At 38.3% G+C, this 16,552-nt stretch overlaps 1 protein-coding gene across 5 annotated transcripts in view; it reads left to right on the forward strand.

Annotated features, from left to right (window-relative positions):
• The window catches only part of APAF1 (apoptotic peptidase activating factor 1), a 90,670-nt gene that overhangs the window by 63,861 nt on the left and 10,257 nt on the right, over positions 1–16,552 (forward strand). For all 5 annotated transcript variants that reach the window (XM_047740088.1, XM_047740085.1, XM_047740084.1 and 2 more), the window contains exons 21-25: positions 2,219–2,338; positions 5,180–5,296; positions 7,768–7,893; positions 15,199–15,318; positions 15,633–15,758. In XM_047740088.1, the coding sequence (XP_047596044.1) occupies positions 2,219–2,338; positions 5,180–5,296; positions 7,768–7,893; positions 15,199–15,318; positions 15,633–15,758 (609 nt within the window). The remainder of the gene's footprint in view (positions 1–2,218; positions 2,339–5,179; positions 5,297–7,767; positions 7,894–15,198; positions 15,319–15,632; positions 15,759–16,552) is intronic.

Consider the following 16,552-nt stretch of genomic DNA (forward strand, 5'->3'; position numbering starts at 1 on the left):
AATACTGAGATTTTCATTTTAGACATTTGTTGATGTTTACATCTAAGAAACTAAGAAATTGATGAGCAGTATTGGGGGAATAAAACAAAAAACTACTAGATTAATATTTATCCTTGAAAAGTGCTATTATATGGACTATAACAGTCTCATTTATCCGAAACGTCCCATTCATTGAGTATTACCATGAGCCAGGTGCTAGAGAAGTCCAATGATTAAACTATATTTTAGTTAATTTAAATATATTACGAGGTAATATGTTGACTTAATTTTTGACTCTTTTTTTCCACTTTAAATTTCCATATCTAATTACTTGCCAATTCTAATGGATTCTGCCTTCCCATTTTCCTTTCTTTTTTTTTTTTTTTAACCCATCAATAATTACTCTATTTTAAAAAAAATTAACATATAATGTATTATTTGCTTCAGGGGTACAGGTCTATGAATCATCAGTCTTACACAATTCATAGCACTCAACCATAGTGCATACCCTCCCTAATGTCCATAACCCAGCCACCCTGTCCCTCCCCACCCCCAATCCCCAGCAACATTCGCCTTTCCATTTTCTTTCATTTATTTCTACTTTTTTTCTCTTTTTTTAATGAGGAAGAGAGAGAGAGATGGGAGATCGTTAGAAGAGGGAGAGGAAGAGAGAGGATCTTAAGCAGCCTCCATGCCTAGTACAAGCCCATTGCAACCCATTGCAGGGCTCAGTCTCACAACCCTGACATCGTGACCTGAGTTGAAATCGAGTCAGATGCTTAACCAGCTGAGCCACCAGGCACCCCTATTCTCCTTTTTCATTTCAAATTTAGGTGCTCATTACATGTTGCCTCTTCATCTCTCTCTCTCTCTCTTTTTTTCTTTTAAAGATTTTATTATTTTAAAGTAATCTCTATGCCCAATGTGGGTCTCAAACTCACAACCCTGAGATCCAGAATCACACATTGACTGCCAGTGAGGAAACATGTATTAGTCCTTGCCACAGTCTTTTCTTTTTTGGTTTTCTACATGCTGCTTCCAGGATATGTTCTTTGTGTACAATACAGTCATTTCATTTTTGCTCAAAAACAGATAGTGGCTCCCTTGTCTACTGAAAGTTAGTAGGTACTCCTAAGTCTACACTGAACTTCGTCACAGTATGGCCTCATTCTGCTGCAGTTTTTCTTTTCTACAGGTTTTCCTTTCCTACAGGTAACCTACACTGGGCTGCTCACATTTTCCCATTACCCTGTAGTTCCCTGCTTCTTTTGCTTATGTGGTTTCTTATGTCTGGAATACCCTGTTTGTCTATTTCTCTCCTTGTTGAAATCTTAGCATTCATGCAAGTTCTCCCAATCTTCTGCAAAGCCCTTCCTGGTATAACCTAGAGGGAATGTCTTCTTCCCTTAATGTCCTATAACCCTATGTCCTTTTCTTATGGTACTTTCCAAATTCTACTTTGAATTTAAGTACAGATTCGCTTTACTTCTCACCTTCAGTCCTGCACTGCTCTTCCAGCTCGTTCACATGTCTTCAGTTGTAAGGTCTTTGAGGCCAGGGATCCTCATTTATCCCTGTGGCATCTAATATAGTGTTTCATACACAATGTAGCTACAGTTTTTTTAGTATTTACTGTATGCTAGACATCATGCGAAATATTATACTTATATTTGCTGGTTCTCACAACAGTCCTTTTTGCAGCTGAGGAGGCAGTCACAGGGAGGTTAAGTCAGTCCTGCTTAAAGTGCCAGTCTCAATAAACGAACCAGAATGTAATTCAACTCCCTGCTTCCTTCATCAAGAAAGTCTTGTTAAAAAAGATTAATCATATCAGTAAGCATATGGCTAACAGCACGTTAGTGATATAGTTGATCTATTTACATTCTGGTATAGGTTCCTTGGTATCAAGATAGTGTGAGGACTAGTAGGAGTTCTTACTTTGAGTAACACTGGGTTAGGTAACCTGCCCCAAGTCACAACTTCAGGGGGAACTAGAGTTCATACTTGGGCATTTTGGCTCTAGCACCCATTACTCCTCTATACTAACTATAACTTGTTATAGCATATATTTAACAAATATTTGTTGTTGGATTATAATCTAATCATGGAAAATTTTCTAGCATCATAGGTATTTTGAGTATGAAGCATGTTTTGTATTTTGTTTAAGATTCTAAACCTTCTCTTTACGTATTTCAGGATATGGTTATGTTATTTTGGTTTTTTTAATCTCTTTAAGTAGCTCTGGGAGACAAAAAAAGTATGTAAGAACTCTGCTATAGTGTTAAAGCAAGAAATAGATGTTGTGTTTCAAGAAAATGAAGTGATGGTTCTTGCAGCTGACAATATAAAACGACTGCAGGTGAGTAGTTTTTAGAAAACAGTTGGAAAATTTGTTTTGATTGAACTCACAATTCACATTTTTCTCATTCGGTTTTGAACTTGGGATCAGGCATAATTGTGTAGTATCTAACAGGTGCTCGGTAGGTATCAGTTGAATAAATGTGTAGGTTTTGAGCTGGGTTTCAAATATGCTTGTATTTCGGATTAAAAAGAAGTGATACCTCGTCTCACTTCACTCCTCTCCAGTTGGTGTCTATGATCACATCCTTGATTTGCATGGAGTCCAGGAGGAGAACTTGAGACAGACTGACTGAGGGTAGGGCAAAGCGTAACAAGCTGTAAAGCTCAGCTTGTTGTAGTGGAAAGAACAGTGACTGTTCGCTCAGGAGGTACAGGTGCAGCGTAAGCTTTCCTGTCAACTAGTTTTATGTGATGTTCGAGTAAATCGTACACTTCTCTGAGCCTCACTTCCTTTACCTATAAGGTCCTTTTTATTTTCAGAAGTCTGAGCTGGTTATGGGATGAAGGTGGGATCCAAATTCTGGAGACAGATAAGTGGAAGTAAACTGTCTCTGGCGTGTGGCCATTTCTCCTTGCCTACTGTCAGGGATCAGAGTCAAGGTGTGAGACACCCCTTGTTCTATATTTTACAAGTCTTACTGTCATCCTTAATATGTTGATGTGGAGCTCCTAATCCTCTATATTTCAGGGATGAATTGGGGTGTGGAATTGAATGTTCATGCCTCGTTATGGATTTTTAGCCGACTTAGGATATTTTTCAATGCAGTTTTCTTGTCAAGTTCAGTGTCCTCATGCTTGTATTACCTTTATTAAATTTGTGCAACCTTTCTTTAATAGTCGTCATAACTGTGAGACTTCAGAAAGAAGTCTTATGTCTATAAAAGTATCATTTTATTCTATGTCAATGTTTGTGGAGAGGTTAGGGGATAGTTAAACTGACAATAATTCCATTTAAGTGAACAAAACATTTTTTAGTCATTACTTAGGAAAATATGGAAATTGATTTTTGAGAGAAAGAAGATAAATTCAGATTTTAGCAGTTCAGTCTTCATTTTGAATGTCTAGTAGATCAGAATCTGCTGGGTAAGATACTGTAAAATAAAGAGTACCTTTTTTGATACCCTGTAATCTTTGTACCTGAAACAAATATGACTGCTTATTTCATGTTGGGAAATGATTTAAGACTTTTCTTTTTTTATTTATTTTTTATTATTATTTTTTTTTATTATTTTTTTTAAAGACTTTTTTTTTTTTTAAGATTTTATTTATTTATTTGACAGACGGAGATTACAAGTAGGCAGAGAGGTAGGCAGAGAGGCAGGCAGAGAGAGACGAGGAAGCAGGCTCCCTGCTGAGCAGAGAGCCCGATGTGGGGCTCGATCCCAGGACTCTGAGATCATGACCTGAGCTGAAGGCAGAGGCTTTAACCCACTGAGCCACCCAGGCGCCCCAAGACTTTTCTTTTTTAAAAAGATTTTATTTATTGGGGTGCCTGGGTGGCTCAGTGGGTTAGGCCTCTGCCTTCGGCTCGGGTCATGATCTCAGGGTGCTGGGGTCGAGCCCCATATCGGGCTCTCTGCTGAATGGGGAGTCTGCTTCCCTCTCTCTCTCTGCCTGCCTCTCTGCCTACTTGTGATCTTTCTCTCTGTCAAATAAATAAATAAAATCTTTTTTTTTTAAATATTTTATTTATTTATTTGTCAGAGAGAGAGAGAGAGAGAGAGCACAGGCAGACAGAGTGTCAGAGGGAGAAGCAGGCTCCCTGCCGAGCAAGGAGCCCGATGTGGGACTCCATCCCAAGACGCTGGGATCATGACCTGAGCCGAAGGCAGCTGCTCAACCAACTGAGCCACCCAGGCGTCCCAATAAATAAAATCTTAAAAAAAAAAAAAAGATTTTATTTATTTATTTGACAGAGAGAGATCACAAGTAGGCAGAGAGGCAGGCAGAGAGAGAGAGAGAGAGAGGGAAGCAGGCTCCCTGCTGAGCAGAGAGCCCGATGCAGGACTTGATTCCAGGACCCTGAGATCATGACCTGAGCTGAAGGCAGAGGCTTTAACCCACTGAGCCACCCAGGTGCCCTGTTTAGATTGTAACAGTATGGGAGAGGTAGCTGACAATTGATTTAAGCTTGAGATGTAGTTTCCCAGGTCACAGTTTTTAATTGAGTGATGAGACTTTATAAATGAGACTTAAAAACATAATAATTAGCATTGGTACATATTATGAAATTAGGTAGTCTTTGTTTAAGCATTATAAGTCCAGTCACCCAAATTATACTTATGGGTTCTTCTCCAAAGCTCCCTTCTCCCCGATTCAGAAAGGTGGGAATCTTAATTTATCCTGTTTTGTGAGCGATTTAGAGGATATAAAACCCATTTTTATTTGAATATGGCTTTTTAGGTATCCTCAGTCCCATATCACTAGCACCCTTGAAAAATATCTGAGAAGTGTACTTTAACAACGATAGCCCTATTAAAATGGACTTTTTTTTTTTTTTTTTTTTTTTTTGTGAAGAAATGGAAAACCGGGTGCAGAGCTAGCTGTGGGATTATAAATCAGGCAGATGTGTCTCAGGTGGTGCACACAGCAGCTGCTTTTTAAACCTTTTAAAGCTCATTTTATTTTATGAAAATGTATTTGAACCACAAAAGTGAAATGAAATGAAGGTGCGAAGAGCTAAATGCAGCTGCTGAGACTAGGATAGGGCTTTGTTGTTCCCCTGGGAGCTCTTGTTGGTTATTTTCTGTTTCATTTTATTTTTTCAATTTAAGTCCATTCTAAAGAATAGATACTGCTCTTACGGCCTGATAACTGATTGTGCCTTATTTTTCATTAGCTCATTAATGGAAAAACAGGTCAGATTGATTATCTGACTGAAGCTCAAGTTAGTTGCTGCTGCCTAAGTCCGTATCTTCAGTACATTGCATTTGGAGGTGAAGATGGAGCCATTGAGGTATTCTGTTCTAGTCTTCAGAATCCTTCTGTGCAGGAGAGTTATTTATTTAAAATTGACTATGTGTCTGGCATTGTAGCTTATACTAAAGAAATCTTCCTGTGGTATATTAGTCATTCTTCTGGTAGACTAAAAATAATCTTACAGTCCTGTTGGTGGTATATTTTTCAGATTCCCTTTACTACTGTTTCTCATACTTTTTGTCCTTTTGTGTTCTTATTCTCTACCTAGTTGTTCTACTCTTCTCCGTATATCAGATACCCTCAGATTTAGCTGTCTGTGCAAAGAGCATTGTTTTTCTTCTTAGCTCTTGGTGTCAGTTTCCATTTTGGTACTGATAAGGTTCATTGGGATTGTCCATGCAGGGCTGTCTTAATGCTTACCTGTTTCACCAGCCCTTTCTGTTTTACTTTTTGTATTAGAAGTAATACCTCTTTACCACCTGAAATCCTTAACTTATTAAAGAGGACCAAATAAATTTTAACAACTGCAAAAAAGTATAATAAAAATGATTTTATCACAACACACATTGTCTTTAGCTGTATAATAATTTTTCAAAGAACATTGGTTCCTTCTCTCACTTTTTCTCACCCAAACTTTTTTGGAATTATTTCTTAATTTATTAATTGAGGCACTAGCCACATTTATTTTACCTTGGATTTATTTTCATAAGGAAAGACAAATATTCTCCAGTCCATACTGCTTCACAAAGAGGAGACTATGTTTATACACAAAGTGAAGAAGGAAGCATTTAGAAAGTGATGTCAGTGTTATTATATGTTTGGCCATTGTGGCATGGATTTGGAGTTAAGGTTTTGTGGGGTTTTTTTTCCATTGTGAAAAATTACTGTGAAGACGAGTGCTGTTCTGAAAAAAAGTATATTGTGGATGTTTTTAAGCAAGGAATTGTTGTACATTTACGAGGGAACCTTAGTCTCCCTCTCAGTGTCATCTCTCAAACTGGTGTATATTATTTTTCATTCTTTTTTTTTTTTAAGATTTTATTTATTTATTTGACAGACAGAGATCACAAGTAGGCAGAGAGAGAGAGAGAGGGAAGCAGGCTCCCTGCTGAGCAGAAAGCCCAACGTGGGGCTCGATCCCAGGACCCTGAGATCATGACCTGAGCTGAAGGCAGAGGCTTTATTTAACCCACTGAGCCACCCAGGTGCCCCATTATTTTTCATTCTTAAAGGACCTTTGCTTCCCCCTTTTCTTTTAACCTTGTTACCAAAACAGGCCTACATTCTTTTTGTTTTTACTAAGTGTCTTAAAATGAGCCATATAGATAGTTTAAGGAAATAATTCACAAAACACACATGGCCTCACCCATATCCCTGTTCTCTTCAAAGTTATCAAATAATATAAATACTATATAAATGAATCACATTAGATTACCAATACTTGACTCTGTTTAACCTGTGAAATGGCATTTTCTTTTGGTTGGGCCTAGAATCAAATAGTAAACAGCTACCATTATTAGGTGTTTATCAGTTTCTCTCATGGAATTACTGTAAAACCCTGGATGTTAGGTGGTGTTATTCCTGTTTTGCAGGTGTCTGAACTCCTAGTTTCCACAACTTTCATTAAATCAGTAAGTGGCAGGGCTATAGTTCAAACCCTGAGTCTCTGAGCCACTGTGCTCAGGTAGGGTGCTAGGCTGCCTTTGCCATATAGCAATTGTAGGGTTGTCTGTCCTCGTTGGGGAAGGCTCTCATTCACACAGTTTCCCTTTGTTTTCTAAAGGGCCTTTTATCAGTTGTGCAGGTTAGGTTTGAATTCCTACAGTGTCTTATTTTAGCATCATTTGTATTTTCCTTAGGCTTCCTTGAGTACATTTAATTTGGGCAAAAGAACTTTTTTTGTTTTGCTTTGGTGAGTTCACTTGAAAGCCTTTTTGACATTGTCATTAGTTTTTGAGTTCTGTACCACTTCCTTTTCTCTGCATTTGACATATTAGTCTTTAGCCCTGCTAAGTCTTCTCAGGGTACTTCCCCAGCCTACTCATATCCTCTTTTCTGTTACTTGTTCCCCTCATTACCCTCGCTTTCCTTGTCTGTGTTGTTTTATAAAGAGCTTGCCTTGTCTCTCATCCTGAATTTTTTTCTTTCTTCTCTCTCATCCTTCATAAATGTCATTTTCTTTTTGGAGGCTGAGTCCAGGCTGCCACTTGTTTGATGAATTGGGTAGTTGAGTTCGCAGAAGGACCACTGGTTCCTATTGCTATCTGGTCATTCCAGTGAGTGTTTTATTTTAGGGGGTGTGTGAGTGTGTTCATGCGTGTGTGTGTGCAGACACTTGTATATAGGTGTGTACCATTCATTTGTGTGTCTTTAATTAAAATGAAAGCACTATGAGATGGAAAATTTATACCCTTCTGTAGTCTAATTTTAATTTAATGTCTTGGGGTATAATGCCTGGGTGTTGCTGAATGTCATGGTACTAATTTTCTGAGCTTTTCTATTTTGAAGATTTTAGAGCTCCTAAACAACAGAATCTTCCAATCCAGGATTGGGCACAAGAAAACTGTGCGGCACATCCAGTTCACAGATGATGGGAAGACTCTTATTTCAAGCTCTGATGATTCTTCAATTCAGGTGAGGGAAAAGATTTAACTTCCAACATATGTAATGCTGACTCCAGCAAGGAACCCTTCGGTTGTGGCTCAAATCTGGTGTGCATTTTTTTTTTTTTTTTTAAAGATTTTATTTATTTATTTGACAGAGAGATCACAAGCAGGCAGAGAGGCAGGCAGAGAGAGGAGGAAGCAGGCTCCCTGCTGAGCAGAGAGCCCGATGCGGGGCCCGATCCTAGGACTCTGAGATCATGACCTGAGCCGAAGGCAGCGGCTTAACCCACTGAGCCACCCAGGCGCCCCTCTGGTGTGCATTTTAAACATTTCTTTAAGATTCTATTACTTTGGCCATACACTGAGATTATACACATAGCTTTAGATGAAACCCATTCATGTTTCATATTTTTCTGTGGGTAAGGCAGACAATTTGACTTGTGAACCCTGTACTGGAAGGTTGTTTATTTTGATGATCAAGGAATCATTTGAGTTCCCCTGCCTGCCTTGGTATTTGGATTTGTATCAGTAAATATATTTTTTTTTTTTTTTGCCAGATTTATATGATTGCTCTTTACTTTTCTTGATAGTAGTAAAATCTGATTGAAAACTTTTTTTTTTTTTAAAGAGAGTACGAGAGTGCATGCTTGTTAATAGGAGAGGGGTAGAAGGAGAGGGGGAGAGAGAATCCTAAGCAGGCTCCACAGTGAGCATGGAGCTCATCTCAGGGTTTGATCTCATGATCCTGGGATTGTGACCTGAGCCAAAAATCAAGAGTCGGATGCTTAACCGACTGAGACGTGCCCCTCTGATTGAAATAATTTTATTCTTTTTTTTTTTTTTAAAGATTTTATTTATTTATTTGACAGAAATCACAAGTAGGCAGAGAGGCAGGCAGAGAGAGAGGAGGAAGCAGGCTCCCTGCTGAGCAGAAAGCCCGATGTGGGGCTCGAACCCAGGACCTGGGATCATGACCTGAGCCGAAGGCAGCGGCTTAACCCACTGAGCCACCCAGGCGCCCCAAATTTTATTCTTTTAATGTTAAGATGTTTATTATAGGGATGAAATCCTGTGAAAAAAGAATAGTTTGTCATAATGAAGGATTGTGGATATATAGGCATTAAGCCTACTATATATTCTTTTAAAAATTCATTTTGTTTTTATCAGAGTTCTAATGCACATACTTTAAAAACTTAGGTAGTATTACAAAGCTCATTATGGAAAATAGATACCCCCTGTTACTCATTCACCAGAATTACCTCTTTTAACTTCTAGACACTTCTTTTGATATTTATCTTCATGCCCGCATATCCCACACTTCTAATGTTACCAATTTCTAGGTTTGAGAATTTACTGAAAATTAAGATACACATTAAGTTAAAAATTTAGCTTTTCTTCTTTTCCTGCCTGTGTTACCTTTGCCATATGCACACACCCTTTTATCAATCCCATTATCCTAATACAATTATAATAAAATTTTGTTTAGGTCATTAGTGTCATTATAAGTAAGTGGACTGAGTGTACTATGAATGTGTTTTCTGCCTTGATGCAATTTAGGACAGTTCTATCCTTGACTGGATGTGGTTTGCAGTTATTTTACCCTAAAACTTTAAAGACATTGTTCCATTTTCTCCCAAAGTTCCAAAGCTCATATTGAGAAGTCTGAAGCCATTCTGATTCCTAATCTTTTTCTCTGGAAGATTTTAGGATCTTCTCTTTGTTCCTAGGATTTTGAAATTTCATGAAGTTGTGCCATGGTGTGTATTTGTTTTATCCATTGCTTTGGACATTTTGTGATCCCTTCTCAGTTTGGAAACTTAACGGTTTTCAATTCAAATAAACTTGAATTTTTTTCTTTGATCCCTCTCCCTCCCAGTATGCTTTCTCTTTCTGTAAAAACCATCTTCAGATCTTCTGGACTTTTCATGTAATTTTCTTTTTCTACGTTTCAGCATTTTAAACCGTGCTCTATTTTCTGGGAGTTTTCTTCAGCTTTCTCTTCCAGACCTTTCATTAAGTTTTTCATTTCTACTATTTAGGTGTATATGTGTGTATGTATATATTGATAGAGTGCCTGAACTGGAACAGAAGGAGAGGGAGAGATAGAATTTTAAGCAGGCTCCACACTCAGTGCATGACATGGGGCTTGATCCCACAATCCTGAGATATGACCTGAGCTGAAATTAAGAGTTGAGTGCTTAACCGACTGAGACACCTGGGCACCCCTCATCTCTACTATTTTTAATGCTGAAGAGTCCATTCTTATTCCTTTTGAAGAACACTGTGTTCTTGTTTCATGGATGTAATATCTTCTCTGAGAATGGATGGATATATAGATAATATATAAATTATATAATTTTTTCCTCAAAATTTAATTTTCACACATAGTTGCTGTTTCTTCTGAGGTGTTTTTTTTTTTTTTTTTTTTCCTGTTGTGGTTGTTTTGGCCTCTTGTTTTAAAGGTCTTCCTCAGCTGTGTGGTGATCATTAGCTACTAGAAGTGGACACTAAAAGGCTGATTGAAAGCTCTGTGTGTGGACTGAAACCTTTTCTGAAAAACAGTCTGGATGGGGAATCTTTGTTGTCAGTATCTTTAGGTCTTTTGTCCTGGTCTTGTGAGATTCCTAGAGAGGAATCCTCTGGTCTATCTGGCTGGAGATTATAAATCTGGCTGGCAGGTCCTTGGAGCTAAGTGGGGAAGAGAACTAGGGGTAGGTGTAGTGTCTCCTTATTTAGTGTGTAAACCTTCATTTGATCCCCCTATTTTCAAAGCTATACGTCTGTCCTCAGTTGTGCTGGTGCCCTTTATTTCAGACTTCTGGTTTGCTTTCATTGTTTGGAGGAACATTTTCTACACTTCACTCTTTTTTCTCATAGTAACTTTGTATTCAATGATGCTTCTTTCCTTTTTTACACAAAATTCGTTTTCCTGAACTCCTTGAAGGCTCACACCTCTAGCTTTGTAGCCCTCCAGCTCTTCCTCCTTTTGTTTTCATAAAGCATTAAAAATACGGTGTTTTTATGATACTGCTTTGCCCTGTCTTCTTCTTTCATTTTTATTCAGACCTTCTCTTTCCTTTGCTGCCATTATCCTGTTAAAATACTCAATTTGGATTCTATTCCCAGCGGTTTTTTCTCATGATTATAGTATTGTTCTGGTTAATTTTGAGAGTTCATAGGTCCCAGACTGGTGTAGCCCTTTCAGACTCTACTGTAGTCTCTTGGTACTCCGTTTCAGTGTCTATTGCTGCTCTCCCGTTGGTCCACTACACATCCCAGTGAATGTCATGTGGCTGTTTTGGAATTCTGTTGTTTTTAGATCTGTCTGAGATGCTGGGATGCATGTCTTCCAGCTTTCAGTTTGTTCCTTCTCAGTTGTATCTTAGGGTTTGTGGGGATACTTCATCAGTTAACATGGTATTGTTATCTGCATTTCTGGTTTTGCTGTTTTTAAAATATTTTTGTTTTTAATGGAGACTTCAGGGGGATTTAAAAAAAACTATGCCTGCATGATTGCTGTCTTCCCACAGTTCCTCATAGTTCTGGTCCTTGCCCCATCCTCACTCCCACCTCTCATGTCCTCAGTGACCTCAGTTTCTGAGCTTTTGTTGAGTTTTGTAGTGTCAGTTTTGTTGCTTTTGTCTTTCTCTGATGCTTTTAGGATTCTGTTTTCTTGGTTCTGTTAAGTCAATTACCATTCTTCTGTTTTTTGGGCTCCAACATTTTTTTGTTTTTAAAGACTTTATTGTCAGAGAGAGCGAGCGTGGGAGCGCATGCATGCATGAGAGCACAAGCAGGGGGAGTGGCAGACAGAGGGAGAAGCAGGCTCCCTGCTCAGCAGGGAGCCCGATGTGGCACTCCGTCCTAGGACCCTGATATCATGACCTGAGCCGAAGGCAGATGCTCAACTGACTGAGCCACCCAGGTGTCCCAGTCTTCAACATTTTGTTGTTGTCTTCATTCCCATTGTCTTGACTTTGTCATTGTAGTAGAGTTTTAGAAGTGAAGGGGATATAAATGCATATGTTCAACAGAAGTTTGTGTGTTCTTTTATTTCATGTATTTGTATGTGTGTGTATGTGTGTGTATATATATATTTCCTATAGTAGCAATATTTATAGTGTTAAAAACTGTTTAGACAGGGCACCTGACTGACTCAGAAGAGCATGCAACTCTTGATCTTTGGGGTCATGAATTCGAGCCCCACATTGTGGGGAGAGATTACTTAAATAAAAGTTAAAAAAAAAGTATTTTGAAAAAATACTTTTACATTGTGTCTTTGTGAGTTTTGTATGATTAGAATGAAATCTGGTTTCAGTGCAGAAACTTACTGCAGGCTCCCATGATACTGAGGTATTAGCTCTGAAACTTAGCATGATACTTGCCTTTCTTCCTCTCCAGATGGCTTTGATATGGGTAAAACTAAACTACATCTGATGGGATTCTGCTGAGACATTGTATACTGTATAGTTTTTCTGTCAGAAGCTAAATTCATAGGTTTAATGACCTGCTTGAACATCAGATATACTCAGCCAGGGGGAGAAATAATTTCTAGGAATATTTTTAGGATCAGAGTTAGATTATTTTTAGAAATATGAGTTAAGTGATGTTTCATCCTTTTTTCCTTCTCTACCCAGAATACTTCTTACATTTAAAATGTTTTAATGAGTATACGTTCATGTAATAAAACTCTTGGTGGGTATGTCCAAGAATTGACTGGTGGTTGGGTTTTTGTTTTCATTTTTTAGTTTTCATTTTCATTTTAGGGAAATTTGTACCCCCTACCCGTGCAGCTTTGTTGAGGTGTGACAAAAATGTGTATGTTTTAGATGTACGTGATGATTTGATGATTTGATATAGTAGGTACATATTGTTAAATAATTACAGTGATTAAGTTAATTAACAAATCTACACACATGTCACATAGTCACCATTTTGGAGGTTTATTTTATTCATCTTTGTATTCCCAGTGTCCCTGCCTGGAATTCAGTAGGAGTTCAGTAAATCTTTGTTGAACCGAACTAAAGTTATTGCCAAGATTTGCAAAATCAACTCACCTGTTTATAGCACCAAGAGTTGTGAAAATTGAGGTCTACCTTTGGTAGTTTTTGATCCTTTCTCTTGAGATAAATAAATTCCAAGTAGTAGTCATGTTTACCTGAACCAATGTATGAGAGTATATTGACTCTCACAGGTATAAGAAAATTCTTCAGGATTTTACAAATTTTAATTTTACTATTTATACTGCTAAAAAAATTCTGTAGTGTATATACATCGCCAATACTATAGCTAATGGTAGAGACCTCCGCAAACTCAACCTTAATACATTTTGCTAATGCTGGTGAAAGTTTAGCTATTATGTAAGGTGATTCCATTAATACATTGTTTTTTTTTTTAATTTTTTATTTTATTTAACAGAGAGAGAGAGAGAGAGAGAGAGATCACAAGTAGGCAGAGAGGCATGCAGAGAGAGAGAGAAAGGGAAGCAGGCTCCTCTCTGATCAGAGAGCCCGACGTGGGGCTCGATCCCAGGACCCTGAGATCATGACCTGAGTCGAAGGCAGAGACTTTAACCCACTGAGCCACCCAGGCGCCCCAGTACATTGTTTTTGAGTCCAACCAAAAGAAGTATCCCTGTCATCATTGCCTTATCAGAAAACTTCTGCAACAAAAACTGCTAAGGCTATTCTTAATCTTCCCTTAGCGATTGTCAAATTTTGTGTTACATCTGCTTGGGAACGGTCTTTGACTTCTTAATGTGGGGGGAAGCAGTAAGAACCTGTCAGGATTGAACACTGAATCGGACACAGCGAGGAATGGCAGTGCTGGTCACTCTGTATTTAATAACAGTAGCCACTGATTCTGTAGTCTAGTAAAGCTCAGAAAGTAGAGAGAGCCAGAAAGTTCCTAGTGGAAATGATCTAGGGTATTTTATGTTTAGTCACACTGAGTGCCTTTCCTTTCTGATATGATGTGGGGAAAACCTCTGTTTCCTCTCCTTCCACCAACATACCTCTTTGAGTTCTTAAAATGCTGAAATTCCTAATTCATTCTCTTTAAAACTCCTCTCACTTCCAGCTCCTCTTCTAGGGTCTCTTTGCCCCCTTATACAGATAACCTACTCCTACCCCAACTTCTGTGAATGAGCACTTGGAGTCAGAGAGATAGAGCGATCTGAGAGCCAGGGCTCAGTGGGGAGATGGCTGCTAAGTGTGGAGAATAAAGGAGTGAAGAAAGGGGATAAGAGAAGGGTCATTTCTTTTACAGTTTTCCCTAAGCCTGAAAGCCTAAAAACATTTGTACGGTTGAACTTTCACCAGTCAAAAACTTGACCCAGAATATCACTAATGTGCATACCTGTGGTAGTTGCTGATTTTTCTTTTTATCTTTTTATTTCTGATGTTCAAAATGGAAGAAAATTCTGTTCCAGTCTGCCTCATTGCCCACATTTCAGAAATCCAGCTTCATCAGGCCCACTGGGCTTGTTTTTTTGAATATCTTCCTAACCTTTTTTCCCTGACTCTTTTATGTAGCCTGTGTTTCAGCCAGATTGAACTATGAACCAGTCCCCGTAACCTTGCCACGTTTTCCTGTTGCTGTGCTTTAACTCAAGCATTCATTCCTTTTATTTGAAATGCTCTTCCCAGGTTGTGAATCACACTTCCAGCCCATACCTCAAGCCTACTTTGAATCCACTGTCTCCATCATTTCAATTTCTTCTCCTTTCCTGTGCCTGAGGAATTCTTCCTGGAGCTCCATGTGAAAAATATATCACTTCCTTTGTCAATTTGAGGATTGCATTAGGGGATAGCTGATAGCTAAGATCTCTGAAACTTAGAATTTCCATGTCTTGATTTGAAGCTACTCTGGTCAGCTGACCTGCCCTGGCAAGAGGACCAGTAGGATTCAGTAGCTTCAGTGGAGCTAGAATCTTCAGTCTTGGCCTAGCTTGTGGGGCTTAGGAAATTGAATAGGTAATAGGGATAATTTTCTCTGAAAAATTTAATCAGAGGGTGAGCTCACTAGCATATTATGGCTTTTCTCTATCTTCTGATATCATTAACTGCTCTCTAAGCAACTGAAGAAAATGAACTTTATTTAGGAGGAAAAATACTTTATTCTACTTCTGGTCAAGGTAATTAGCCCCAGCTTTGCTTTTCTCTGTCTGTAAAATGGAAATACCTATTCTTTCTTGGTACTCTTCTTTGTCTTACCAAAATGCCATGAAAACAAAAGTTTTTAGGGAGTGGACCACATATTACTGCACTCCTCCAATGGGATATCATGAGGAGAGGGTTAAGGATTATAACAGACTTATTTCTTTGATATTCAGGTTTGGAATTGGCAGTCAGAAGAATATGTCTTTCTACAAGCCCATCAGGAAAGAGTGAAAGACTTTAAGCTCTTGAAAAATTCAAAACTGCTTTCCTGGTCATTTGATGGAACAGTGAAGGTAATTTGAAGCACAGGTCTCTTTTTAAAAAAAGCATTCTAATATTGTAATGATTATATTTTGAAATCTGCAAGCAGATGGATGGTAAGTAACTACTCAGATTTTTAGATTTCTATCTTCTCATGCTTGTTTTCTGTTTAGTGCAGTCACCTACATCTGCTCTGTATTTAAGAGCATCTGTACTAAAGGACACTTAAAGAGGTCAGAACAACCATTGTGCAAAAGCTCTTGTTTTATAGCTATGTATCTAGATGATTATGCTCAGTAATACATAATGTTCTTAAAAGTGTCAACTTCTGAATTTTTTTTTGAAGGTATGGAGTATTATTACTGGAAGAATAGAAAAAGATTTTGTCTGTCACCAGGATACAGTACTTTCTTGTGATATCTCTCCTGATGCTACCAAGTTTTCATCTACATCTGCTGACAAGACTGCAAAGGTAGGCCAAATAGTTGAAATGTGCATGCATAAAAGTTTGGTATTCATTATGTATTATGAGTTCAAATGACGTATAGTATGTTTCTGTCTACTTGTCCTTCTCATATTTTGTGAGTTTTTAGAGGATGACATTGGCATTTAGGTGTCAAATAGATGAATAACATGAGGGCTTTTGATTTCTAGCTTACTGATGACTTTTTGTCTATTACTAATAAAATGTAGTTTCTACTATTTTTATAGGTGATAAAAAGCCCTGAAAGGGACTTACATTTAACTGCACATCCACAGTAAATGTTTATGTAATTATATAAGTTGATACTTCTGAAAATCACTTTCCAGTGAAATGATGCTGCCTGGTTGGGGACATTGACTACTCCATTCTCTTTTTTTTTCTCTTTGTTAATGGCCTCATCATCTGCCCATCTTACCCAACTACAAACCTTGGAATTATGTGGGGCTTTATCCTGTGTTTCATGCTTTGTTGATTACTTCTCAGGGTTTCTTGGCTTGTTCTTCTCTTCCTTGTCCCCACCCAGATTAGGCTCTCCTCCTTCATTGGTAGACCTACCTCTGGTCTGTGCCTCTTCCAGTTTTATCTTTCCTACAGTTATTTGAGTCTCCGGTTGAAACACCTCTGTAATCCGGTGTTTTATAAGCCAGACTCGTTTGTCCATGACCATCTCTTTCTGCTGCGTTGTTCCTTCTGTGCTAGGCTGCTTTTACCTCCATCTCCTGGGCATGTGGTTTGGCTTGACACAAACTCCTTTTTTTACCTCGAAGCATTATGACTCACTC

This window comes from Lutra lutra, chromosome 8 (genome assembly GCF_902655055.1).
Source record: "Lutra lutra chromosome 8, mLutLut1.2, whole genome shotgun sequence".
NCBI classification, from domain to species: domain Eukaryota; kingdom Metazoa; phylum Chordata; class Mammalia; order Carnivora; family Mustelidae; genus Lutra; species Lutra lutra.